The 26,045-nt window shown below is 45.6% G+C and overlaps 1 protein-coding gene across 1 annotated transcript in view; it reads left to right on the top strand.

Moving 5' to 3' along the window:
* Window positions 1–212: 212 nt before the first annotated feature.
* Window positions 213–26,045, top strand: part of LOC309817743 (H(+)/Cl(-) exchange transporter 4-like) — a gene marked incomplete at its 3' end in the record, with an annotated part of 34,921 nt that continues 9,088 nt past the window's right edge. Inside the window, 8 exon segments of the mRNA XM_082647020.1 lie at window positions 213–377; window positions 4,756–4,855; window positions 9,078–9,265; window positions 17,613–17,735; window positions 22,827–23,033; window positions 23,140–23,220; window positions 24,191–24,325; window positions 24,329–24,736. Of these exon segments, the coding sequence (XP_082503146.1) occupies window positions 234–377; window positions 4,756–4,855; window positions 9,078–9,265; window positions 17,613–17,735; window positions 22,827–23,033; window positions 23,140–23,220; window positions 24,191–24,325; window positions 24,329–24,736 (1,386 nt within the window). The 5' untranslated portion in view covers window positions 213–233.

Here is a 26,045-nt window from a genome sequence, read left to right on the forward strand (position 1 = left end):
CTGTGAGAAATAAATGTGTGTTGTTGATGAGCCACCCAGTCTGTGGTATTTTTGTTACAGCAGCCTGTGCTCACTAAGACAGACTGTATGTATCTTTCATCACAGCAGAGGTGCCTATGCTGAAATGTCTTTCCTGTGCAAAAAAATAGCACACGTGGATTGTTCTGCCAGGTCTGTGCAGATGTTCTGCTCACGTTTTTAACGACAGGTTTTCTCTCCCAGGTGTAAGTAGCATGGTCAATGCAGGAGCGATGAGTGGCTCTGGAAACCTGATGGATTTCCTTGACGAGCCGTTCCCTGATGTGGGGACGTATGAGGACTTCCACACCATCGACTGGCTGAGGGAGAAGTCACGGGACACCGACAGACACAGAAAGGTACATGCTGTTCATAAGGACACTGTGAGGGGAATCCCTTCGGAGGGCTGGGCCATGCTTCTATCGGACAGTCACTGAGCTAGAGCTTGGGTTCATGTGTCATGTGCTGAGCTAGGTTCTAGAGAAGAGAAGGGCTAGTGGGAGAGGCAGAGATGTGGACAGGTAATTCTAATACCAGGTGCTTTGGGTGGAAGGCTATGTCATACAGAGGTGTGGTGTGGAGGGCAAGGAGTGGGGCTCTGGAACCAGACAGATTGGGTGCATCCTGACTTTGACATCTTTAGGTTGGCTGACTTCTGGGGTGCCATTTCTGGACCCCATCTTCTCATCTGTAAGGATGGAGTTAATTATACCAGAAGATTAAATCGGGCTCTATGTGTATGAAAGCACATATTACAGTGCCTGGCCTCTCGTAGGCAGTCAATATATATTTTTATGGGCTGCAGTAAAGTTATGTATCAAGTGCTGTGGGGTCATTTAGGAGGGATGTTTAGGGAGGGAGTTTTTAGAGAGGGTGCGATCTCAGTGGGGTCTTGAAGGATGACTAAGAATTTGCCAGGCAGAGGAAGGGGAAAGGATTCTCATCAGGAGTGGCTTTTTTAGGTCACAGAGGCATGAAATACCGTGGCACATTTAGGCAGTTCAAGGAGCTCTAAGGTTTGGTGGCAGATTCACGGAAGGGGAGGACTAGAGATGAGTCCGGCCACGTGGGCGATGGGGCCACATTGGGAACCACTGAGTAGACCATGAAGAGGAGTTTAGATTTCCTTTTTTTTTTTTAAGATTTATTTTATTATTTTAAAATTTTATTTATTTTTGGCTGCGGCGGGTCTTAGCAGCAGCACACGGGATCTTCGTTGAGACATGCGGGATCTTTTCGTTGTGGCGCGTGGGCTTCTCTCTAGTTGTGGTGGGTGGGTTTTCTCTCTCTACTTGTGGCTCACAGGCTCCAGGGTGCGTGGGCTCTGTAATTGTGGTCTGTAGTTGTGGCACACGGGCTGCAGAGCACGTGGGCTCTGTAGTTTATGGCACGTGGGCTCAACTAGAGTTGAGGTGCGCCAGCTCAGTAGTTGTGGTGCGTGGGCTTAGTTGCCTCACAGCATTTGGGATCTTAGTTTCCTGACCAGGGATCGAACCTGCGGCCCCTGCATTGTAAGGTGGACTCTCCACCACAGGACCACCAGGGAAGTCCCTGGATTTCCTGTTTACTTATTTATTTATTTGTTTGTTTATTTTTGGCTGTGTTGGGTCTTCATTGCTGCACGTGGGCTTTCTCTAGTTGTGGCGAGCGGGGGTTCCTCTTTGTTGTGGTGCGCTGGCTTCTCATTGAGGTGGCTTCTCTTGTTGTGGAACATGGGCTGTAGGCGCACGGGCTTCAGTAGTTGCGGTGTGTGGGCTCAGTAGTTGTGGCTCGTGGGCTCTAGAGTGCAGACTCAGTAGTTGGGGTGCACGGGCTTAGCTGCTCTGCAGCATGTGGGATCTTCCTGGACCGGGGCTCGAACCCGTGTCTCCTGCAATGGAAGGTGGATTCTCAACCGCTGTGCCACCGGGAAAGCCCTGGATTTCGTTTTCATGGCCACAGGATACAAGAGAGATGCACTGCCAGGGGAGAAACAGGAAGCTTGGAAATGAGCTCAGGAGAAAGAGGAAGAAGATCTGACAGAGGGCAGTGAAGTGCCGATGGAGAGAGGCTTGGGGTCCAGATCCTTCACAGGAGCCGTTGCCAGGATGGAGGTGGGCAGTGGGGCCAGGATGACGCCCTGGCTGTGGTCAGAAGAGGGTGATGCCTTGGATGACGAGAGGAGGGAAAGGGGACGCGGCAGATTTCAGGGGGAGGCCACTGAGTTCGGTTTCAGGCGCTGTGAGTTTGAACTGTTTGTCCAGCCTGTGGCTGGAGCGGGTACGCAGGCGAGAGAAGCCTGTGCAGTTCAAGGGCAGGGTCAGGGCTGTTGGTGGAGCGTGAGGGGTCCTTGGCATGCGACTGGGTGCTGAAGCTTTAGAAGCGGCCCAGGTGGCCTGGGTCTGGAGAGAGAGGTCAGGAGCAGTTGGGCCCCAGAGCAGTGCCAGAGTTAGTGGGTTCTGGGGGGCAGGCTGGGGCTCAGTGACGGATGCTTAGCGGAAGCAGATAGAGGTGAAGGAGGGCAGCCAGCAGAGTGGCCACAAGTGAAAGGCGGGAGAGAGTGGCGAGGACGGGGCCCCCTCCACGGAGGGGTCAAGTCGGAGACGAAGCAGCCGTGAGGGGACCGTCGGCGACCGAGGGCGAGCAAATCCAGCGCAGCGCGTGTCCGCTCAGCGCCGGTTCCTTGGCTCGCAGCCTCGCCCGCACGTGCGCATGCTCTATATGGCTGCTCCTGTGCTACAACAGCAGAGTCCAGTAGTTGCCACGGAGACCATCTGACCTGCCGAACTGAAAATATTTACCTTCTGTCTCTTTACAGAAAATGTTTGCCAGCCCTTGCTCTAAAGGGTTATGAGGGGAATGATGATCTCAGGAATGTAGGTTTCTGTTAACACAGGGAGGCAAACGGGTGCTCTTACAATGTGTTTAGATGTAACCATCTGCCTGGAAAGCGTGATCCAGGCTGGCTCATTCAGCCTTCTTGCTGTTAATCAAAACTACAGTGAGGTATCACCGCACACTGGTCAGAATGGCCATCATCAAAAAATCTACAAACAACAGTGCTGGAGCGGGTGTGGAGAAAAGGGGACCCTCCTACACTGTTGGTGGGAATGTAAGTTGATACAGCCAGTATGGAGACCAGTATGGAGGTTCCTTAAAAAACTGAAATTAGAGTTATCACGTGATCCGGCAATCCCACTCCTGGGCATGTATCCAGAGAAAACTCTAACTTGAATATATACATGCACTCCAATGTTCATAGCAGCGCTATTTACAATTAGCAGTAATCACGCCTCGGATAAACCTCATTGGCTATGATACTGCCACTGCACAAAGCTAACAGCACTATTGACAATAGCCACGACATGGAAGCAACCTAAATGTCCACTGACAGAGGAATGGATAAAGAAGGTGTGGTACACGTATACAACGGAATATTACTCAGCCATGAAAAAGAATGAAATAATGCCACTTGCAGCAACATGGATGGACCTAGAGATTATCATACTGAGTGAAGTAAGTCAGAGAAAAACAAATATCGTATGATGTTGCTTATATGTGGAATCTAAAAAACTGGCACAAGTGAACTTATTTACAAAACAGAAACAGACTCACAGACATAGAAAACCAACTTATGGTTACCAAAGGGGAAAGAGGGTGGGGGAGGGATAAATTAGGAGTTCGGATGAACAGATACACACTACCGTATATAAAATGGATAAACAATAAGGTCCTACTGTATAGCACAGGGAACTATATTTAATATTTTGTAATAACCTATAATGGAAAAGAATCGGGAAAAGAATATATAGGTATAACTGAATCACTTTGCTGTACACCTGAAATTAACATTGTAAATCAATTATACTTCAGTTAAAAAAAGAAAGCTCTTGGGACTTCCCTGGTGGTGCAGTGGTTAAGAATCCACCTGCCAATGCAGGGGACATGGGTTTGAGCCCTTGTCTGGGAAGATCCCACATGCCGCGGAGCAACTAAACCCGCGTGCCACAGCTACTGAGCCTGCGCTCTAGAGCCCACGAGCCACAGCTACTGAGCCCATGTGCCACAACTACTGAAGCCCACACGCCTAGAGCCTGTGCTCCGCAACAAGAGAAGCCACTGCAATGAGAAGCCCATGCACCTCAACGAAGAGTAGGCCCTGCTCGCCACAACTAAGAGAAAGCCCGCGCACAGCAAGGAAGACCCAACGCAGCCATGAAGAAAGGAAGGAAAGGAAGGAAGGAAGGAAGGAAGGAGGGAGAGAGGGAGGGAGGGAGGGAGGAGGGAGGGAGGAAGAAATGAAGAAAGAGAAGGAAAGTTCGTTCTTGTTGTTAACATGTAGCCTGGAAAATGAAAGAAGGAATTGAAGTCTTTGTCGAAGAGGGTCTTTTGTGAGCAGACCTTACGATTTAGGCTAAAATAATGATTTGTATTCAAAACGGTGACACCGAAGTGATGTCTTCCTTCAGAATGGCTTTGAAATAATCAAAGATCACATCACACTTAGTGAGGTTTTTTTAAGTAAGTGAACGTTTTTGGGCTCTTTGGAGACTACCATGGCATCTTTCTAGCTCTGTGAACTAGAAAGCCCGTTTAACCACTGTGCTAGGTAACTGGAAGAGTCACGTTAGCGGCAGTCTAGTTGCTTCATTATATTCGTTTTCTCAATCACCGTGTTTCCTGAGGAAACAGTTTCAGAGAAGGAAGCCTGAATTGGAAAGTGTATCCACATCAGCTCCGATGTCTTTCTGCGTCTAGATAACCAGCAAAAGCAAGGAGTCCATATGGGAGTTCATCAAGAGCTTGCTGGACGCCTGGTCGGGATGGGCGGTGATGCTGCTCATCGGCCTGCTGGCAGGTACGTGGAGTGTTTCTCTTGTACTTCAGGCAAGGGGGCTGTTACTTGAAATACCTAAGGGCACAATACATGACGGTACACTTAACATAAATCTATCATCAGTAAAGCAAAAAGACCCCCAGGCACGGACAGGCCCAGGTATGGTCATTGGAGCGCAGTACCGAGAAGGCGGGTTGGCCCTTTCCACACTGTACAAAGGTTTACCGCCATGCTGGATTTTATTGAAAACACACCTTCTATAGTACTTGGCCACGTAGAAGGCGAGAAAGGACGGGAACATGTTGGTCTCTAAAAATAAAACATATGAGACTGGCCTTTACTAACACCGGCAGGCCCTGAGATGAATTGTAAACATCGAGAGACGCTCACGGTAACGCGAGACACCACAGGGTCTGAGGTAGGCCCGGGGCGGGGGGGTGCCTCCAGCCCATGGGTTGTTCTGACCCTCAGGGACTCCGTGTCCTTCATTTTTATAATCCCAGCACCATGTTTGTGAGCAGTAGCTGTTTCCAGAATGAATGAATGAGTATCTGGAGGGGACACCTCCCCTTTTCATAGAAAATGCACAGCCCTCCATGGAAATTGTTTCCTGAAACTTACTTGCTTTTAGGAGGCTGTGAAGGTTAATGTCTAAGGAGAAAAAAATTTGATCATGCTGAAGAGATTCCCTTAATAAACTCCCCCTGCCTGTAGTAACACACTAGTTCTGCTTATAGGACTGATCAGAGAATGGCTGTGTGATACAGGTTGAATATAGTACGTACTCGCAGAGCACCTGCGGGGCATAGGGTAAAATTTTGTGATTAGAGGACTTTGATTTCTGGCTGCCCTGTCACTCGTTACATCTACAGTGGTAAGAGGGGCCTGGTTGCCGGGGAGGGGCTCCCTCTGCCTGGCATGTCCTAAAGGGCCCAGGAGAGTGCTGAAGGGGCAGTCCTCTCCTTCCGGCCACAGCAGCTACCCACCCATTCCGCCCATCCTGTCCTTCTCCTCCCAGTGGCACTCCCGGTATATATTGGGAGCAGTGCTGGGAGGGAATTCGAGTTCATGGACATATGGCGTTTTGCCACCCATTCGTTTGGCTCTATGAAGTCCTTTAAAGGTAGGTGGGGTGGGGGGAGGGCGGGGAGGGTAGTTTGCTGCGAACTTCGATGTCTTTCTTTAGAATAGATTTATAAAACTGTACCCTGTGTTATTCTTGGCTCCTGGGAAGGAGGGATGAATACGGGAAATGAAGGAATCAGAGTAGATGTCTTGGCGTCCTGCTGGAGTCACACAGCATAGATTTATCAACTGATCTCAGAGCCCTGTCGGGCTATCTTTAGCAAGTCAGATACCGACCATCGGGCTTCACTGTTAATCCGATTTCCATCAGTTCTTTCAGGAAGAATCACCTGGGGAATTAAAAAAAAATTCTGCTGCCCAGGCTTCAATTAAATAGTAGCTCCCTGGAGATGACACCCTATCATTGAGTAAAGCCCCCTTTCCCCTGTGATTCTGATATGCAGCCAGGGGTGAGGACTGCTGGAGAAGGGCGATCCCATGGTCACATCAGCAGATGAGTTATATAGGAGGGAGGCAAGAAAGATGATCTTGGCAGTGAAGGTGGCGAAAGTGTTCTTTTGATCTGGATGAAGGAAAAGCCAGAAAACTGCCCCATTCACCTTCCCGTTCCCCAGTGGCGAGCCCCAGGGGTCCCACTGTCTGGCTTGTCACCTCCGTAGTGGCAGGCAGCCCGGCATTATATTCCGACGCCCAAGACGGAGAGGCCCAAGCTGCGGCTCCTCTGCAGGGCGTTAACCAGGAGCCACCACTGGGTGTCGCTGTTGTTCCACACAGGGCAGTTTTTGTTCCAATGTCGTCATCTGCTTGAGGTGTTCTCTGACCACCTTTTCTAAAAGCACGTCTCCCTCTCTGAGCCTCGTCGCCCTCGCCCACTATATGTATGTATGTGTGTGTGTGTGTGTGTGTGTGTGTGTGTATAACAGCTTTATTGAGATATAACTCACATACCATACAGTTCACCTAAAGTGTACAACTTGGTGGTTTTTAGCGTATTCACAGTTTTGCAACCATCACCAAGGCCAATTTTAGAACATTTTCATCAGCTCCCAAAGAACCTTCCTACCCTTTAGCTATCAGCCCCAGTGCCCCTAGCCTCCGCTCAGTCCTGGGCAACCGCTAATCTACTTGCTGTCTCTGTAGATTTGCCTACTCTGGACATTTCATAAAATGGAATCATACAATATATGGTCTTTTGTGACTGGCTTCTTTTACAGCATAACGTTTCCAAGGTTCATCCATGCTGTCGCATGTGTCAGCGCTTCATTCCTTTTTGTTGCCATTGTAGGTGGACCACATTTTCTTTCTCCATTCAGCAATTGATGGGCATATGGGTTGTTTCCACTGTTCGGCTTTTGTGAATATGCAGTTGTGAACATTTGCGTACATGTCTTGTGTTGGGTGTATGTTTTCATTTCTCGTGGGCAGATGCCTAGGAATGGAAGTGTTTGGTCAGGTGGTGACTCCTTGTTTAACTTTTTGAGGACGTGTCCGACTGTTCTCCTGCACCATCGTAGGAAATGGCTGCCATTGGAACGTGCTGTGTTCTCCTCTCTAGCACCTACCACCTTCTGTTGGAGCCCCTCATTTACTTACTTATTCAATCTAGTGTCTTCTCGCAAAGCTGAGATTCCACGAAGGCAGGGACCTGAGTTTGCTTTGTTCACTGCTGTACCCCAGGGTGTGGAACAGTACGTGGCACGTAGTACGTAGGTGCTCAATAAATAGCCCTTGAGTGAATGGATGGACCTGAGTTTCCTGATTTTCATTCGTTTGTTGCTCTCATTCATTCAACATGGATATATAGTTCCAGCTATGTACCTGACGTGAATACAATGGCCCTTGCCCACTTAAAGGGGACACAGGGTCTAGACACCTGGCTTGATCCCCACCGTGGCACACAAACCAGACAAGAGACTCCCCCCACCCTTATAGACTAGTTGGAGTGTGTGTGTGTGCATGTGAGGGGTGCGTGTGTGTGTGTGTGTGTGTGTGTGTGTATACACATATATATAGATACTGATCATATCAGGATGTGATAGGTATGGTGATGGGGAGTGCCTGGGAAGTATACTTAGCCCAGACTTAGGAAATCAGGGGAGGCTTCCTGAAGGAGGTGATATAAATGCCAGCATCTGGAAGATAAATAGGAGCTTGCCGGGTTGGGGGAGGACAGTGCTATCTGAGGCGGTGCAGAGAGGAGGGCCTGGTGTGCCAAGGAACACTGTGCGTGGGATTCGTGATGGAGAGAGAGGAGCCTGGAGAGAAACGTGGGAACGGCGGTCAGAGCCTGCACGCTGCTGAGGATTCGGGTGTTCTGGCTAGAACAGTGGGCGACTGCTGATGGAACCAGGAGAGTGGCAAGGCCAGGTCGCCTGAGGCTGGCGTATGGCTGCCTTTGGGAATTGATGTTCTAATAAGGACCCAGTAAAAGTGTGAAAAGTTTGGTAGCGCAAAGGTATTCCCTGCCTTCGTAAAAGACTGGAATGGGTTATTCTAGAAAGAGACCTAAAATGGCCTTCTCTGACCCACTGCACACTCGATTTTATCCCACTCCTATCGGCCTTTCAAGTAGTTATTTACTTATGTAGCTCCTCAGTCCTTTATCCATAATTTTTTAAAAATCCAGAAAGTTCTAACAAGTGAGATTTTTCAAGCTGGATTCCATTTGATGGCAAAACTTTATTTCAATGACAAGGCAGTTATAAATGGTTTTGTCTCCATTTTGTCTGAATTGTCAGATTTCCTGGAGGATGTGTGTGTGTGTGATGCCAGCATCCTGCCCCAGAAGCCGCTGAGGGGGTTACGTGATTTATAGGGTGTAGGTACCCTGTTTCTAAGATTCGGAGGGCTGGTTCTGAAAGCTGCTCGGCCCCAGGGGCTTGCGGTGGGGGTCAGCGCTGCAGGTCTCTCCCTCCCACCCTATCGAAGACCCCCGAGGACAGCGTATCATTGGCCTTTGTGTCTCACTGGGCTGGGCACCACTTTTGCCACACCTGGTGCCCTGCCACTCGCTCAGGTGACCTCAAGACTGAAGAAAGAGGCTTCCTGGGTGCGTGGCAGCCCGGGGCACGGGCATCTTCGCCTCGCCCTCTGGGCGCACGTGCTGCCCTGGCCCATGCCTGCCGTCCCTCTGAGTGGCTCTCGCTGCTTCTTCCAGGCACCCTGGCCAGGGTCATCGATCTCGCCGTCGACTGGATGACAGACCTGAAGGAGGGCATCTGCCTGTCCGCCTTCTGGTACAGCCATGAGCAGTGCTGCTGGACTTGCAATGAGACCACGTTTGAGGACAGGGACAGGTGTCCCCTGTGGCAGAAGTGGTCGGAGCTGCTGGTGAAACAGTCGGAGGTGGGTGCAGGGGCGGGTCCTGGCTGGGAGCCCCATGGCTGGTGTGGGGGGACGTCCGAGCTCTCACCTTGCAGTGTCTCTCCTGACCATCGTTGTGGCTACTACGAGTGCCACTTGGCTTTTTCTAGCTCTAGGGTTCAAACTTCACTTGGAAAATCCTTTTCCACTATTGCATGTGCACTATGTATGTATTTTCTTTAAAGCCTTTTGTTTGGCTTTATTTTTCTTACTGAGAGAGATCTCTTGATCATGCTGAAGAAATAGGGTTGATTTTTATCCCTTCTGATTGAGAAGAAAAGTTTTTTAATAACAGATTTAGTAAGACATGATCCATATTCCGTGGGGCGTACCCATTAACGGGTACAATGCGATGGCTTTTAGGATATTCACAGAGTTGTGCCACCATCACCTCGATCTAATTTTAGAACTGTTTTTTTTTAACATTTTTTTTTATTCAAACAGAAAGTCGCAAAAATTATAATTATCCTCATCAGTTCACTCAGTCCCATGTTATTAATTTTTTCATCTTGGTCTTTTGTTAGCACTTTTATGAATTCATCAGTTTTCCATTAGAGTTCTGAAAATGCTTATTCATTCAGTTCAGCAGTATAGTCAATTACCAGAAACCTGTACTTGTCAGAGCCTTTTCCATGAATTCCTTGAAGATGAAACCCTTTTATAGGAACATTTTTGCAAAAGCATCAGAGTATACCCAGAACTGTCTGTAAATGACAAAAGACTTAAAAATGGCCATGGTTAAAGATTTGATGAAAGTTCATAATAATGCAGTTGACAAAGAAATTTAGTTATTTCTGAGATATACGTTTTAAAGTAATAACTAGAATTATGACTTATAACATTATACCAGAACATATAAGATTTTTAGAATTTCATGTAATGTCTGAAACATTTATATTAACATATTTCCATACAAATAAGCCAAAGAAAGTTTAGTATTAGTTTCTTTTTTTTTTTTTTATACAACACGTTCTTATGAGTCATCAGTTTTATACACATCAGTGTATGCATGTCAATCCCAGTCGCCCAGTACAGCACACCACCATCCCCACCCCACCGCGGTTTTCCCCCCTTGGTGTCCATATGTTTGTTCTCTACATCTGTGTCTCAAATTCTGCCCTGCAAACCGGTTCATCTGTACCATTTTTCTAGGTTCCACATACATGCGTTAATATACGATATTTGTTTTTCTCTTTCTGACTTACTTCACTCTGTATGACAGTCTCTAGATCCATCCACATCATCCACATCTAAACATGACTCAATTTCGTTCCTTTTTATGGCTGAGTAATATTCCATTGTATTCTTTATCCATTTTTATGGCTGAGAAATATTTCATTGTATTCTTTATCCATTCTTTATCCATCTTCTTTATCCATTTGTCTGTCAGTGGGCACTTAGGTTGCTTCCATGACCTGGCTGTTGTAAATAGTGCTGCAATGAATACTGGGATGCATGTGTCTTTTTGAATTATGACTTTCTCTGGGTATATGCCCAGTAGTGGGTTTGCTGGATCATATGGTAATTCTATTTTTAGTTTTTTAAGGAACCTCCATACTGTTCTCCATAGTGGCTGTATCAATTTACATTCCCACCAACAGGGCAAGAGGGTTCCCTTTTCTCCACACCATCTCCAGCATTTGTTGTTTGTAGATTTTCTGATGATGCCCATTCTAACTCGTGTGAGGTGATACCTCATTGCAGTTTTGATTTGCATTTCTCTAATAATTAGTTATGTTGATCAGCTTTTCATGTGCCTCTTGGCCATCTGTATGTCTTCTTTGGAGAAATGTCTATTTAGGTCTTCCGCCCATTTTTGGATTGGGTTGTTTGTTTCTTTAATATTGAGCTGCATGAGCTGTTTATATATTTTGGAGATTAATCCTTTGTCCATTGATTCATTTGCAATATTTTCTCCCATTCTGAGGGTTGTCTTTTCGTCTTGTTTATGGTTTCATTTGCTGTGCAAAAGCTTTTAAGTTTCATTAGGTCCCATTTGTTTATTTTTGTTTTTATTTCCATTACTCTAGGAGGTGGATCAAAAAAGATCTTTCTGTGATTTATGTCAAAGAGTGTTCTTCCTTTGTTTTCCTCTAAGAGTTTTATAGTGTCCAGTCTTAACATTGAGGTCTCGAATCTATTTTGAGTTTATTTTTATGTATGGTGTTAGGGAGTGTTCTAATTTCATTCTTTTACATGTAGCTGTCCAGTTTTCCCAGCACCACTTATTGAAGAGACTGTCTATTCTCCATTGTATATCTTTGCCTCCTTTGTCGTAGATTAGTTGACCATAGGTAGGTTTATCTCCGGGCTTTCTATCTTGTTCCATTGATCTGTGTTTCTGTTTTTGTGCCAGTACCATATTGTCTTGATTACTGTAGTTTTTTAGTGTAGTCTGAAGTCAGGGAGTCTGATTCCTCCAGCTCCGTTTTTTTCTGTCAAGACTGCTTTGGCTATTCGGGGTCTTTTGTGTCTCCATACAAATTTTAAGATGATTTGTTCTAGTTCCGTAAAAAATGCCATTGGTAATTTGATAGGGATTGCATGGAATCTGTAGATGGCTTTGGGTAGTATGGTCATTTTCACAAAATTGATTCTTCCAATCCAAGAACATGATATATCTCTCCATCTGTTGGTATCATCTTTAGTTTCTTTCATCAGTGTCTTATAGTTTTCTTCATACAGGTCTTTTGTCTCCCTAGGTAGGTTTATTCCTAGGTATTTTATTCCTTTTGTTGCAGTGGTAAATGGGAGTGTTTCCTTAATTTCTCTTTCAGATTTTTTCATCATTCGTGTATAGGAATGCAAGAGATTTCTGTGCATTCATTTTGTATCTTGCAACTTTACCAAATTCATTGATTAGCTCTAGTAGTTTTCTGGTGACAGTTTTACATCTTCTTTTCTGATTTGTATTCCTTTTGTTTCTTTTTCTTCTCTGATTGCCATGGCTAGGACTTCCAAAACTATGTTGAATAAGAGTGGTGAGAATGTACATTCTTGTCTTGTTCCTGATCTTAGAGGAAATGCTTTCAGTGTTTCACCATTGAGAATGATGTTTGCTGTGGGTTTGTCATATATGGGCTTTATTATGTTGAGGTAGGTTCCCTCTATGCCCACTTTCTGGAGAGTTTTATCGTACATGGGCGTTGAATTTTGTCAAAAGCTTTTTCTGCATCTATTGAGATGATCATATGGTTTTTATTCTTCAATTTGTTAATACAGTGAATCACATTGATTGATTTGCGTATGTCGAAGAATCCTTGCATCCCTGGGATAACTCCCACTTGATCATGGTGTATGATCCTTTTAATGTGTTGTAAGATTCTATTTGCTAGTATTTTGTTGAGGATTTTTGCATCTATATTCATCAGTGATATTGGCCTCTAATTTTCTTTTTTTGTAGTATCTTTGTCTGCGTTTGGTATCAGGGTGATGGTGGCCTCATAGAATGAGTTTGGGAGTGTTCCTTCCTCTGCAATTTTTTGGAAGAGTTTGAGAAGGATGGCTCTTCCCTAAATGTTTGACAGAATTCACCTGTGAAGCCATCTGGTCCTGGACTTTTGTTTGTTGGAAGGTTTTTAATCACAGTTTCAATGTCATTACTTGTGATTGGTATGTTCATATTTTCTATTTCTTCCTGGTTCAGTCTTGGAAGTTTATACCTTTGTAAGAATTTTTCCATTTCTTTCAGGTTTTCCATTTTATTGGCATAGAGTTGCTTTTAGTAGTCTCTTAGGATGCTTTGTATTTCTGCAGTGTCTGTTATAACTTCTCCTTTTTCATTTCTAAATTTATTGATTTGAGTCCTCTCCCTCTTTCTTGATGAGTCTGGCTAATGGTTTAGCAATTTTGTTTGTCTTCTCAAAGAACCAGCTTTTAGTTTTATTGACCTTTGCTATTGTATTCTTTGTTTCTATTTCATTGATTTCTGCTCTGATCTTTATGATTTCTTTCCTTCTGCTAACTCTGGGTTTTGTTTGTTCTTCTTTCTCTAGTTCCCTTAGGTTTAACATTAGATTGTTTATTTGAGATGTTTCTTGTTTCTTGAGGTAGGCTTGTATAGCTATAAACTTCCCTCTTAGAACTGCTTTTGCTGCATCCCATAGGTTTTGGATCATCGTGTTTTCATTGTCATTTGTCTCTAGGTATTTTTTGATTTCCTCTTTGATTTCTTCAGTGATCTCTTGGTTATTTAGTAACGTCTTGTTTAGCATCCATGTATTTGTGCTTTTTACTTTTTTTCCCCTGTAATTCATTTCTAATCTCATAGCCTTGTGGTCAGAGAAGATGCTTGATATGATTTCAGTTTTCTTAAATTTACTGAGGCTTGATTTGTGACCCAAGATGTGATCTATTCTGGAGAATGTTTCATGCACACTTGAGAAGAAAGTGTAATCTGCTGTTTTGGGATGGAATGTCCTATAAATATCAATTAAATCTATCTGGTCTATTGTGTCATTTAAAGCTTCTCTTTCCTTATTTATTTTCTTTTTGGATGATCTGTCCATTGGTGTAAGTGAGATGTTAAAGTCTCCCACTATTATTGTGTTACTGTCGATTTGCTTTTTTATAGCTGTTAGCAGTTGCCTTATGTATTGAGGTACTCCTATGTTGGGTGCATATATATTTATAATTGTTATATCTTCTTCTTGGATTGATCCCTTGATCATTATGTAGTGGCCTTCCTTGTCTCTTGTAACATTCTTTATTTTAAAGTCTATTTTATCTGATATGAGTATTCCTACTCCAGCTTTCTTTTGATTTCCATTGGCATGGAATATCTTTCTCCATCCCCTCACTTTCAGTCTGAATGTGTCCCTAGGTCTGAAGTGTGTCTCTTGTAGACAGCATGTAGATGGGTCTTGTTTTTGTATCCATTCAGCAAGCCTGTGCCTTTTGGTTGGAGCATTTCATCCATTCACGTTTAAGGTAATTATGGATATGTATGTTCCTATGACCATTTTCTTAATTGTTTTGGGTTTGTTTTTGTAGGTCCTTTTCTTCTCTTGTGTTTCCCACTTAGAGAAGTTCCTTTAGCATTTGTTGTAGAGTTGGTTTGGTGATGCTGAATTCTCTTAGCTTTTGCTTGCCTATAAAGCTTTTGATTTCTCCATCAAATCTGAATGAGATCCTTGCAGGGTAGAGTAATCTTGGTTGTAGGTTCTTCCTTTTCATCACTTTAAGTATATCATGCCACTCCCTTCTGACTTGTAGAGTTTCTGCTGAGAAATCAGCTCTTCACCTTATGGGAGTTCCCTTGTATGTTATTTTTCCTTTTTCCCTTACTGCTTTCAATAATTTTTCTTTGTCTTTAATTTTTCCAATTTGATTACGCTGTGTCTTGGTGTGTTTCTCCTTGGGTTTATTCTGAATGGGACTCACTGCGCTTCCTGGACTTGGGTGGCTATTTCCTTTACCATGTTAGGGAAGTTTCAACTATAATCTATTCAAATATTTTCTCTGGTCCTTTCTCTCTCTCTTCTACTTCTAGGACCCCTATAATGCTAATGTTGTTGTGTTTAATGTTGTCCCAGAGGTCTCTTAGGCTGTCTTCATTTCTTTTCATTCTGTTTTCTTTATTCTGTTCCGCAGCAATGACTTCCACCATTCCTGTCTTCCAGGTCACTTATCCATTCTTCTGCTTCAGTTATTCTGCTATTAATTCCCTGTAGTGTATTTATCATTTTAGTTATTGTGTTGTTCATCTCTGTTTGTTTGTTCTTTAATTCTTCTAGGTCTTTTTTAAACATTTCTTGCATCTTCTCGATCTTTGCCTCCATTCTTTTTCCAAGGTCCTGGATCATCTTCACTATCATTATTCTGAATTATTTTTCTGGAAGGTTGCCTATCTCTACTTCATTTAGTTGTTTTTCTGGGGTTTTATTTTGTTCCTTCATCTGGTACATAGGCCTCTGCCTTTTCATCTTGTCTGTCTTTCTGTGAATGTCTAGAACGTTGTCATCGCCCCCAAAGAATCCTTTTTGGATCGGCAGTCACTCCCCATTTCCCCACGTCCACCAGCCCTAGGCAACCACGAATCCACTTTCTTGTCTCTGCAGATTTCCCTGTTCTGGACATTTCATGTAAATGGAATCATACAATCAATCAGTGGACTTTTGTGTCTGGCTTCATTCACTTAGCGTAATGTCTTCCAGATTCGTTCGTGTCATACCATAGATTGGTACTTTATTCCTTTTCATGGCCAAATAACATTCCATTGTCTGGATAGAGCACATTTCATTTCTCCACTCATCAGCTGAGTAACATGGGTTGCTTCCACTTTTGGGCTATTATGAATGATTTTGCTTTGAACGTTTGTCTACAGGTTTTTGTGTGGACATATGGTTTCATTTCTTTTGGGTAGATACCTAGGAGGGGAATTGCTGGGTCACATGGCAACTCTATATTTAACCTTCTGAGGAGCTGCCAGACTCTCTTCCAGAGTGGCTGCACCACTTGAGACTCCAGCAGCAGTGTATGTGGGTTCCAGTTTCCCCACATCCTCACCGACCCCAGTTGTTATCTGGTTTGGATTATAGCCCTCCTAACAGGTGTGAAGTGCTGGCTCATTGTGGATTAAGTTACCATCTTCCAGTGCATCTTAGGAGCACGTTACAGAGGATGTTTGTGGGCCTTCTGTGATGGGAATATCCCAGGCCCAGGGGATGTAGCAGTGAAGCACAGACCTGTTGCTTGCCTTCATGGCACTCCAAGCTTCAGATCCACATACACATCTTAGCTGGGGAAAAGGGTTAGTTTCTAACCGAATTCAGTGGTTACCACAATGACTGTGGGTCATCGACAGATCAGAAGCCCAGGTGAGGGGGAGTTAGGTTGGAACGATTCACATTAGGGGCAATGTGAGGACCATTCAAGCTAGAAGTGTTCTTGGAAGATAGATGTGATCCCTTTATTCTCCTCTTCCCTCTCCCGCTCTCTTGCCCGATTGACTTAATGCAGCTGAAGACATTTGGAATGCACTTTGCCATTTGCTAAACCTCTTTCTCAGTGGAGTTGAAAATTAATTCCTTCAAATCTCAGAAGTAGACCGGGATCTTGAAATCTCATACGTTCTCAGTGCTCTCCATTACTTCCAAAAATAAATTCTCTACTTGAGTTGATGGAGGTGGGCAGGCAGAATTGGCTGGGCGCCATGTTTGATTTCTTCTCTCCTAATTTGGGGGGAAACATGGCCGTCTAGCTTTTCAGCCATTTCTAAGATTTATACTTTGATTCAAAGAATTACTGTTATCAAGGGTGAGACGTTATTTTTAGTCTCAAAAAAGTCCATTTTTCGGGCTTCCCTGGTGGCGCAGTGGTTGAGAGTCCACCTGCCGATGCGGGGGACACTGGTTCGTGCCCCGGTCCGGGAAGATCCCACATGCCGCGGTGCGGCTGGGCCCGTGAGCCATGGCCGCTGAGCCTGCTCGTCCGGAGCCTGGGCTCCGCAATGGGAGAGGCCACAACAGTGAGAGGCCCGCATACTGCAAAAAAAAAAAAAAAGTCCATTTTTCACTAGGTGAAATGTATTTCTCTGTCTGATTTCTCACCACATAGGGTGTGAATATCTGTGATTGTTAAGGCTAGAGCCGTCTCCTGGAGCGTGTTTTTGCATTTTACAGGCACACGTGTAGCCGTGCCCACAGCCTGGCTTGTAGGTGCCCTCACTTTCCCTCTCCATCACGTGCGGCATCCAGATGGTGGCAAGAAGCTGAGGCCTGGAGAATTGTGGTCTCTGCCCACAGACCAGGTCCTCAGCCTCAGAGACCCCAGACTGTGTATTTGGTTCAGAAAATGTTCCCCACACATCAGATAATTTGAACTATTGGGGCGGTGCCTGAGACTCTGCATTTCCAGCCCACGCCCAGGTCCAGGGACCACATCTGGGTAGCAGTATTCTAAAATGCAGTTCCCACACTTCCTCACTGGCAGGGCAGCTGCGTGCTGCGGCACGGATGTGGCCTTCATGAAAGCAAAGAGGCTGATCCACCATACACGAGACCAAACAAACCTTCCCGGGGCTCGAAGGCAGAAATTTCTCTTACACCTTTCATTAACTTGAGGGCCCGGAGCCATTAAAACCAAGCCTCATTCACAGTTTCTATGACTGCTGAGATCTCACCTGGTAGAAGGTGTGTGTAAATAGCTCCCGGAGAAGCAGCCAGCGCTGTGTGTGTGAACCGACTGTAGCAATAGCAGCAGCTGATAAAGCCAACCCTGCCTCTTCGCTGACACAGGACCCGGAGAGAAGCTGCCTGGCGGAGGGGCAGGTGCGTCGCTCGGTTCTGCGGTGGGTCACGTGTTCTTTCTTGTTCTGTGTCTCGTTTAGGGTGCCAGCGCTTACAATCTGAATTACCTAATGTACATCCTGTGGGCGTTGCTGTTTGCGTTTTTGGCCGTCTCCCTGGTACGAGTATTTGCACCATACGCCTGTGGCTCTGGTATACCCGAGGTGAGTGGGGGCTGAATGAATTTCTTTTGTGCCAATAATAAGAATAGCAAATGTTTACGTGGTACTTCTGTGCTAAGCACGGTTCCAAGCATTGGACATCTGTTCACTCATTTAGTCCTCACAGGGAGCCTATGAGGTAGGTACTGTTATTCTTCATTTGACGGTTGGGGAAACTGAAGCACAGAGAGGTTAAGTAACTTGCCCAAGGTCACTAAGCCGGTGAGCTGGGAGTCGAATCCAGCTGTCTGGCTTTATGCTCTGTTGCTTCTCAGCTGCTTAAATTCTTGTCTTTACAAACCAGGCATAACTCTTAAAGCCTGTGGAGTCAGAGTCCGTTAACCACACACACAAACGTGGCACTCTAGTAACTCATAAGTGCGTCTATGATGGAACGTGAAAGAGGACAACGGTGGAGGTTTACTGCTCAGAAAGCTTACTGATGAATAGACTCCCTCACCACGTTTTGCTCTTCTGGTGACAGGGTAATAGCAATCTTTAAAAAATGAATTCCACGTTCAGTACATGCGCCGTGAATGCACCCTTGTGAGTTTAGAGTTCTTATAAATATTTTTCAGCACTTTCTTGTAACCAGAGTATGAGGGAAGTGACCTCATCGACCAGGAGGAATGCCCAAGAGCAAACTTCAAACCAAGGAGATCTGCTGGGTTAGAATAACGATGCTTGAGCAAATTCCCGAAAAGCCCACATAGTAAAACTTTTAGCCAGAAATCATTTTAAAAGCACTTAGATGATCATTCTAATCATTGCTGTTCCATTCTCCTTCAAGTCGGTGCTTCAGCAGCGCCCATAGACGGTGGAGATGCCGAGTTGATAAAGATGTGAGCGGTCATGGCAGTGCACCCACACTCTTTGGTGGTGTCGCCAGCACCGCCGCTGGTCTGGGCAGTTCATGCAAAGGGCTGGGGTAATTAAAGGATCATCGAAAGGAAAGCTCAACATTGTCTTGATCCAGGAAAAGATTAAAAAAAGAAAAGACTATTTCATGCTGAACTTTGGATGGTTTATATGAGCGTGTTGCTGCAGGAGCCTGAAAAATAAGCTGCAATACCATCCTGTTTCCTCGGTACAGCCACTGCTGCTCTAAGGCACCATATGCATTCCTAAAAATCACAAAACTGCATCATCAAAACCACAGAGCTTGTGGGGAAGATGGGGCGAGGGGCACAGCCCTCAGAAACTTCACTGGTGACACATGAAAAAGACGGGAACCTCATAAAAGCAGTAGCAGAGTTAGACACACGTTAAATGGTTAAGAAATGTGTGAATACTCCCCTAGTGCATGCGTGAGCTGGGAGTCGTCTGAGGCGTGTGCCTGTGTGCATTTTGTGTAGCCCTGCACGGCTCGATTCGCAGCTGCAGTTTTCCGCCTTGTGTTTCTCCCAGATGAAATTGTGCAGAAACAGATGCGAAATTGGCATTATGCTCAAGTTCTGCCCTGACTGCATGAATCACACTGGAACAAATTTGGGTTTTCCAAACAAGTGTTCAGGCAGAACTGACTGCGTTTTATTGGATATCGAAGACCGAAGGCACCCGGGACACTAAAAAGAACAGATGACTGTTGGCATCTCGGTTTCTGATCGCAATGCCCAACAGCACGCACTTTTGGACTCCAGCCGCCTATCAAAATAAGGAGATGGCCAGTGGGGAACTGGTGGGGAATTTAAAGCAGCAATAAAAGATGTGGGGGCAATCCCATCTTCCCCTTCCAAGAACCAGAGGTGCGTGGCTCAGCTCTTAGACAGACAGGGAACTCTATCTGGGAGGGGCTGGCCGGACCTGGTCTTCGTCCAAAGCGGGCATCTTTATTTGTGACAGCTGAACTCAAAAGGAATAAACTACTGAGTTGAGCAGTGTTTCCCGTGTGACAAAGCACAAGGAACACACTGACATGGATAAAACTCATAAAAGCGGTATCAAGTGAAAAAAGTAAGTTGCAGAAGAATATCTAAATAAAGTATGAATCTGTTTATGTAGAGTCCCTAAAACAGCCAAAATGAAACAAGCATACTGTATAGTGATATACACATGTGCTAAAGCTATAGAGAAAGGCAAGGGAATGATTGGAGGCGGGAGGAGGAAGGTTCCACTGAGGAAGCAAACAGGGCTTTCAAAGGTACCTGCTCTTCTGTCCTAAACTTGGTAGTGGGTACATGAACATGCTTTCAGCCGTATATAATATGTAACAGGTTCATGTCTCTATTTATAAAAGAGTTCACAATAATCTTTTCAAGTACCAGGAGCCCAGTGGAGATTTCATAATTAAGCTTTGGTTATTATGATTCAGTAGTAGAAAATTTTCCCTGTTATTATAGTAGAGCTTGAAATTCCTAACCTAAGGGTGCAATACCTACCCCAGTTCTTGGAGGAGAGGGGCAGAGTGAAAAGTAAGTGCAAATAAGTAGTTCCTGGATATAAAGGATGTCTTTCCAGTTAAAACCCAACCAACTATGCAAACAGCTCTACTCAGTTTGAGATACAGGGCTATTCTTCACTTCAGGAAAGATACTAAATGAGATCTTTAGAAAATACACTTCCCATCGTAGGAGGTGATCTGCTGTAAGCTGTTCCTGGTGTGCAGTGTCTGAACAAACTTTGAAGGCAGTGCACTTCTACACAGTTTAAAAATCACTCATCCTTTATAATGTTTGCTTCTGAAACATTTAGATTACTTTGGATGACAGCGTTACTGACCAGGGTTCTTGACCTCCTTAATCAATAGAATGTGATCAGAGGCCAGGCAAGAAATTCAGGCAAGGCTTTATTGGGGCCAGAGCTGCAGCAGGGGGGGAGGGAGAACAAGTAACATGTGCCCTTGCTGGCTTACTTGCTGGGGGGCAGGGCGAGCTGGTTCCTGATATGCGGTGAGGGGAGGGGTGTGTCCAGGGGTCCGGCCGGAGGGGAGGCTTAGGGGGTCTGCCCACCCCTTTGGTGGTGTTGAGTGCAGCGGGCATGCGTAGTGCCCTGCTTTTGCTCCTGGCTCTTCAGAAGTGGCAGTGGGGCTTTTTGGTCTCTTTGTATCTTGTTGTCCAGAATTTGCCCCAACCGGGCATGCATGCAGTTACTTTTAGTCCCTTATAATTTCTCTGTATTTTGTTGCTAGATGTTTGTCCAGGTACAAGCATTGCAGCACTGCAGCAAAGGGTCCCAGGTCCCAGCCAGTGTCAAAAATTCCTTTGAAACATTAAAAAAACCCCACAAATTTAGAGACCATTTCTTTTCTGTGTAATAAGTGGTCTTGTATTAGCTCTACAAAGCACATTTAAAAGTCCACACTAGTTCTTGGGCTTCAGAACTTAGAACGAACTGGGCAAGGATGACTCTACTACTGTCTGCTACATTCATAGAACCACTGTGGACCGTACAAGAAATCACGTCCTCCTACGGACTTGCCTGGTGGCACAGTGGTTAAGAATCTACCTGCCAGGGGTTTCCCTGGAGGCGCAGTGGTTGAGAGTCCGCCTGCCTGTGCAGGGGACACGGGTTTGAGCCCTGGTCCGGGAAGATCCTACATGCCGTGGAGCAACTAAGCCCGTGCATCACAACTACTGAGCCTGCACTCTAGAGCCCGCGAGCCACAACTACTGAGCCCATGTGCCACAACTACTGAAACCCATGCGCCTAGAACCCATGCTCCGCAACAAGAGACACCTTTGCAATGAGAAGCCCGCACACTGCAACAAAGACTAGCCCCCGCTCACTGCAACTAGAGAAAGCCCGCACGCAGCAACGAAGACCCAATGCAGCCAAATAAATAAAATGAAGGAAAAAAAAGTAATCATGCCCCCCTAGAACTTACTTTGAGTTGATGTTTCAGTTCTATACAATGTGAACTCTCTCACAAATATTTACTTGCCAGAGAGGTTTTAAAGTTACCACCATCAAGTCACAAATGTGCTGCAATACATCGCCCGAAAGCCCTGCTTGACTCAGTCTCTGTTGATCCAAATTAAAGCAAGCGATTGGATTTTGGCATCTACTGGGAATGAATTTGCCTTCTTTAGTCCCTAGTTTGATCATGACAATTTTATAAAGTCATTTTAGAGAATTACAAAATACCTCTTACATTGTTCAATTCACCACATGTCATGGCTGGCAAAGGCTCAGGTAATTTAGAAGCTTGTAATTTTCTAAATGGTGTTACGCTCTTCAGCTGTACCCTGGGGTCCAAATCCACATTAACTAACTGACAAAAAATTATAGATAATTTTATTCTAGGCAACACAAAAGGGCAGGATAGTGGCAGGCATACTAAAACGTCCCTTAAGTAAAGGGATCTGAGATCCCCAGAGCACAGGCTCAAATAGGCCCACTAGCACTAGTTAAAGACCAGTTTAACCACTGCTAGTTTGTCTGCCTTTAGTTAAAGGCTAGTTCAAGAAATACCATCTGATTGTAGAGCTGGAAGACCTCACTCGTGTTCTTTAGGAAGGATCTTAGTGAGTTCTTTCGAACGGATGCCCACACGCTCGCTCACTGTTGGTCTTTGTCCTTGAATTAAGAAACAGATCTCTATCAAGATCTCTGTCTTGTGCCATACACAACAGGCCGTGGGCTGGATTTGGCCCGTGGGCCATAGTTTGCCGACCCTGATCTAAAGTTCAATTGATACTTTGTTGTATTTGCTTTGTCACATATCCAGCCAGATGTCCCTTTATCTTGGCCATCTTTCAGTAGTGAAAAATTAACAGTTAAAATCAATAGATACAGAACAGTTAAAATCAATTTTCAACACAACAGAGGGTAAAATGCACAGGATAAATGCCATAAATAAAATGAGACTCTAATAATTATTTATTCAGTTCTCATTATGATCTCTCATTACTCTCGGACTTATTAAGATTTACTATGCATTGAAATTGTTTCAGGGTTCCATTAATATATAAAATTAGGCGTTAATATAAATTCTCAATATAAAATTATAGCTAAATTAACAACTAAAGCAGCCTGTCCTCCATATGATTAGTGAATCTCAGTTTGAAAGATGCTTTTCAGAGGAGGGAGAGGTTACTGTCCTAGCCATGGCGCTGAAGCGGCTCACTCCCTATCGTTCTCCATCCTGTGTTTCAGATAAAGACCATCTTGAGGGGCTTCATCATCAGGGGCTACTGGGGCAAGTGGACCCTGCTGATCAAGACTGTCACCCTGGTGCTGGTGGTGTCCTCGGGCCTGAGCCTTGGCAAGGAAGGGCCGCTGGTGCACGTGGCATGCTGCTGTGGCAACTTCTTCAGCAGCCTCTTCTCCAAGTACAGCAAGAACGAGGGCAAGAGGCGCGAGGTGAGCAGGTGCAGGATGAAGCGCCCTCCCACCCTCTCCGGGCTCACCAGTACCCGCTGATTTGCCGGAAAGGCCTCGGGCTGACGGGGAGCTCTTTGCCTCGCAGGTGCTGTCAGCTGCGGCCGCTGCTGGGGTCTCTGTCGCCTTTGGTGCTCCGATCGGGGGTGTGCTTTTCAGTCTGGAAGAGGTGAGCGTGGGCTCTGGAGGGCCCCGTGGTTCTGAGCGCCGAGGAACACATGGGGGGTCAGGGCGGCAGGAGGCTTCCCTCTCTAGCCCTCTGAGGACTAGATGCGAAGGAGGATTGAGAGATTCCTGCAGCTCATTAAGGAGCCGCAGTGTTCGCCATGAAATACGTGTTTTCGAGTCCTGTTGAAAACTTGCCAGTGTGATTTCTGGGGGAGATTTGCAGTCTCCTCTCTCGTTTTCATAAACAACACAATGAAGCATTTTTATGTTTTGCAACGCAAATGGATCTAGTCCAGCAGTTGGCCCACGTTGTCTGTAAAGGGCCAGGTAGCAAATATTTTAGGCTTTGCGGGTCTCAGGGCTCGGTCGCAACCACTGGGCTCTGCCCTTGTAGCGTGGAGGGTGCTGCAGACAACACGCACGTGCGCGGCGTGGCTGCCTTCCCACAAGACCTTCCTTACGGATGCTGAAGTTTGGATTTTATATCATTACCACTTGTCACTAAGTCTTGTTCTTTTGAATATTTCACATGTCACAAAATAATTCTCTTTCCCCAACCATTTAAAAATGTACAAACCATTCTTAACTCATGTGCCCTCCAGATACGTTTGCTGGGCCAGGGGTTTCAAGCCATGATCTGTTGTCTGGAGAATCAAATCAGAGGTTTCTTTTCTTTTAGGATGGTCTCTGTGCCATAAACAGAATTATGATGAAGTGTTCTCATTTCTCTTAAAAAATAGCTCAAACACACCTTGACTAGTATCCGTTCCAATTTTAGACATAGAGTCCTTTAAATATCTTTGTTAGTGCATTTGGGCCATACTCACACCTAGGTTGAGGAAGTGCCCATCTTTGGTCTTGAGTGTGACTTTGTGGCCTATGCCAGCAGGTGGCTGCTGATCAGGGGCTGGGGCTCTGGGCAGCTCTTTCTTCCGCCAGTCTCTGATTTTCCACCTGTTCGTTGGTCGCAGGTCAGCTACTACTTTCCCTTAAAGACCTTGTGGCGGTCCTTTTTTGCGGCCCTGGTGGCAGCCTTCACGCTGCGATCCATCGATCCCTTTGGGAACAGCCGCCTTGTCCTCTTTTACGTGGAGTATCACACGCCCTAGTACATGGCCGAGCTCTTCCCCTTCATCCTGCTTGGGGTCTTCAGGGGCTTGTGGGGAACCCTCTTCATCTGCTGCAACATCGCCTGGTGCAGGAGGCGCAAAACCACCAAGCTGGGGAAGTACCCGGTGCTGGAGGTCATTGCGGTGACCGCCATCACTGCCATCGTCGCCTACCCCAACCCCTACACGCGCCGCAGCACGAGCGAGCTCATATCCGAGCTCTTCAATGACTGCGGGGCCCTCGAGTCCTCCCAGCTCTGTGACTACATCAATGACCCCAACATGATGTGGCCCGTGGACGGCATCCCCGACCGCCCGGCCGGGGTGAGGGTTTACACAGCCATGTGGCAGCTGGCCCTGGCGCTGATCTTCAAAATCATCAATACCATATTTACCTTTGGCATGAAGGTAAGTGAAGGGGAGGGAAGGTGTCAGGGGAGGGAGGCAACCTTTGTACTTCTGGGGATAGCACCCTACTCCCCAGAATAAGATTGTGACGAGGGGAAAAGGGGAGGTGACCTTATTGAACGTTCTTATGCGCAGGGCACTTGACATTCTTTTAATCAACAAGAAACAACGCTTTTGATAAACAGCAAGCCTATGGAATAGAGATTTATAACCCCATTTTACAAGTGAAGAAGCTAAGGCTTGGAGTATATCATTCATATGGAGACGTGTACAGCTTGGTGAATTCTCACAAAACATACACACTTGTGTGACCAGCACCCAGGGTCAGGAGCAGAACACTGGGAACCCTCCAGAACCCCCTTGTATTCCATGACTGTTGCTTTTTGTGGTATTCTTACGAATTAAAAAAAAAAAAAAGTCTAGGCACTTCCCTGGTGGTCCAGTGGTTGAGAATCTGCCTTCCAATGCAGGCGACATGGGTTCAATCCCTAGTGGTAACTAAGATTCCACATGCCGAGGGGCAACTAAGCCCGCCTGCCACAGACTACAGAGCCCACGCGATCTGGAGCCCCCATGCCACAACTAGAGAGAAGCCTGCGCGCAGCAACGAAAGATCCTGCGTACCGCAACTGAGACCCGACACAGCCAAAGTAAATAAATAAATATACATAAATAAATATTAAAAAAAGTCTGAGAAGCTGTGCACTTGGGGGCAGTGGTCAAACACAAACCTGAATTTTTGCTTTAAGAACAAGGAAGGATGAACGTTATTAACTAGGTGACGTCTGATGCAAAGGGATTTATTTTCTTATGGTTCCTGCTGGGAGAAGTCTGCTGTGAAGGTACAGGGGATTAAATGATGGGGGGGATAAGGGGTGCTCAGAAAGGAACAATTTCCTCAGGAATGTCTCACACTCTGGAAATCACACCCCAGGATCCAAACTTAACTTGAATTTGGGTAAAGATCCACTTGCATCCTCAGATTGATGACAGCTGGGGGGTGGGGGTGGGTAGGGGTGACATAAATGCAGCTCCCAGTCAGGATCGGCGGTCACATGCAGTCTCCACGAACAGAGTCAAGTCTGTTCTGTAGCACATGTCTGATCACTAGAGGAATGAACATGTTTTTCACACAGCAAATATAAAACACGCTATTACCAAGGCCTTTCAGTTTCAATGTCTATTTCTTTGCTGCATCTAGCCTGGCTTGAAAATATTCAGAATACTTTTTGGAAAATGGAATTTTTTAGGAAGACGGACCTGCCCCCCCATCTCTCTCTGACAGGTGTTTGGCCACTGTACATACAAG

This window comes from Grampus griseus (genome assembly GCF_964374135.1).
Source record: "Grampus griseus genome assembly, chromosome: Y".
Classification (NCBI taxonomy): Eukaryota; Metazoa; Chordata; class Mammalia; order Artiodactyla; family Delphinidae; genus Grampus; species Grampus griseus.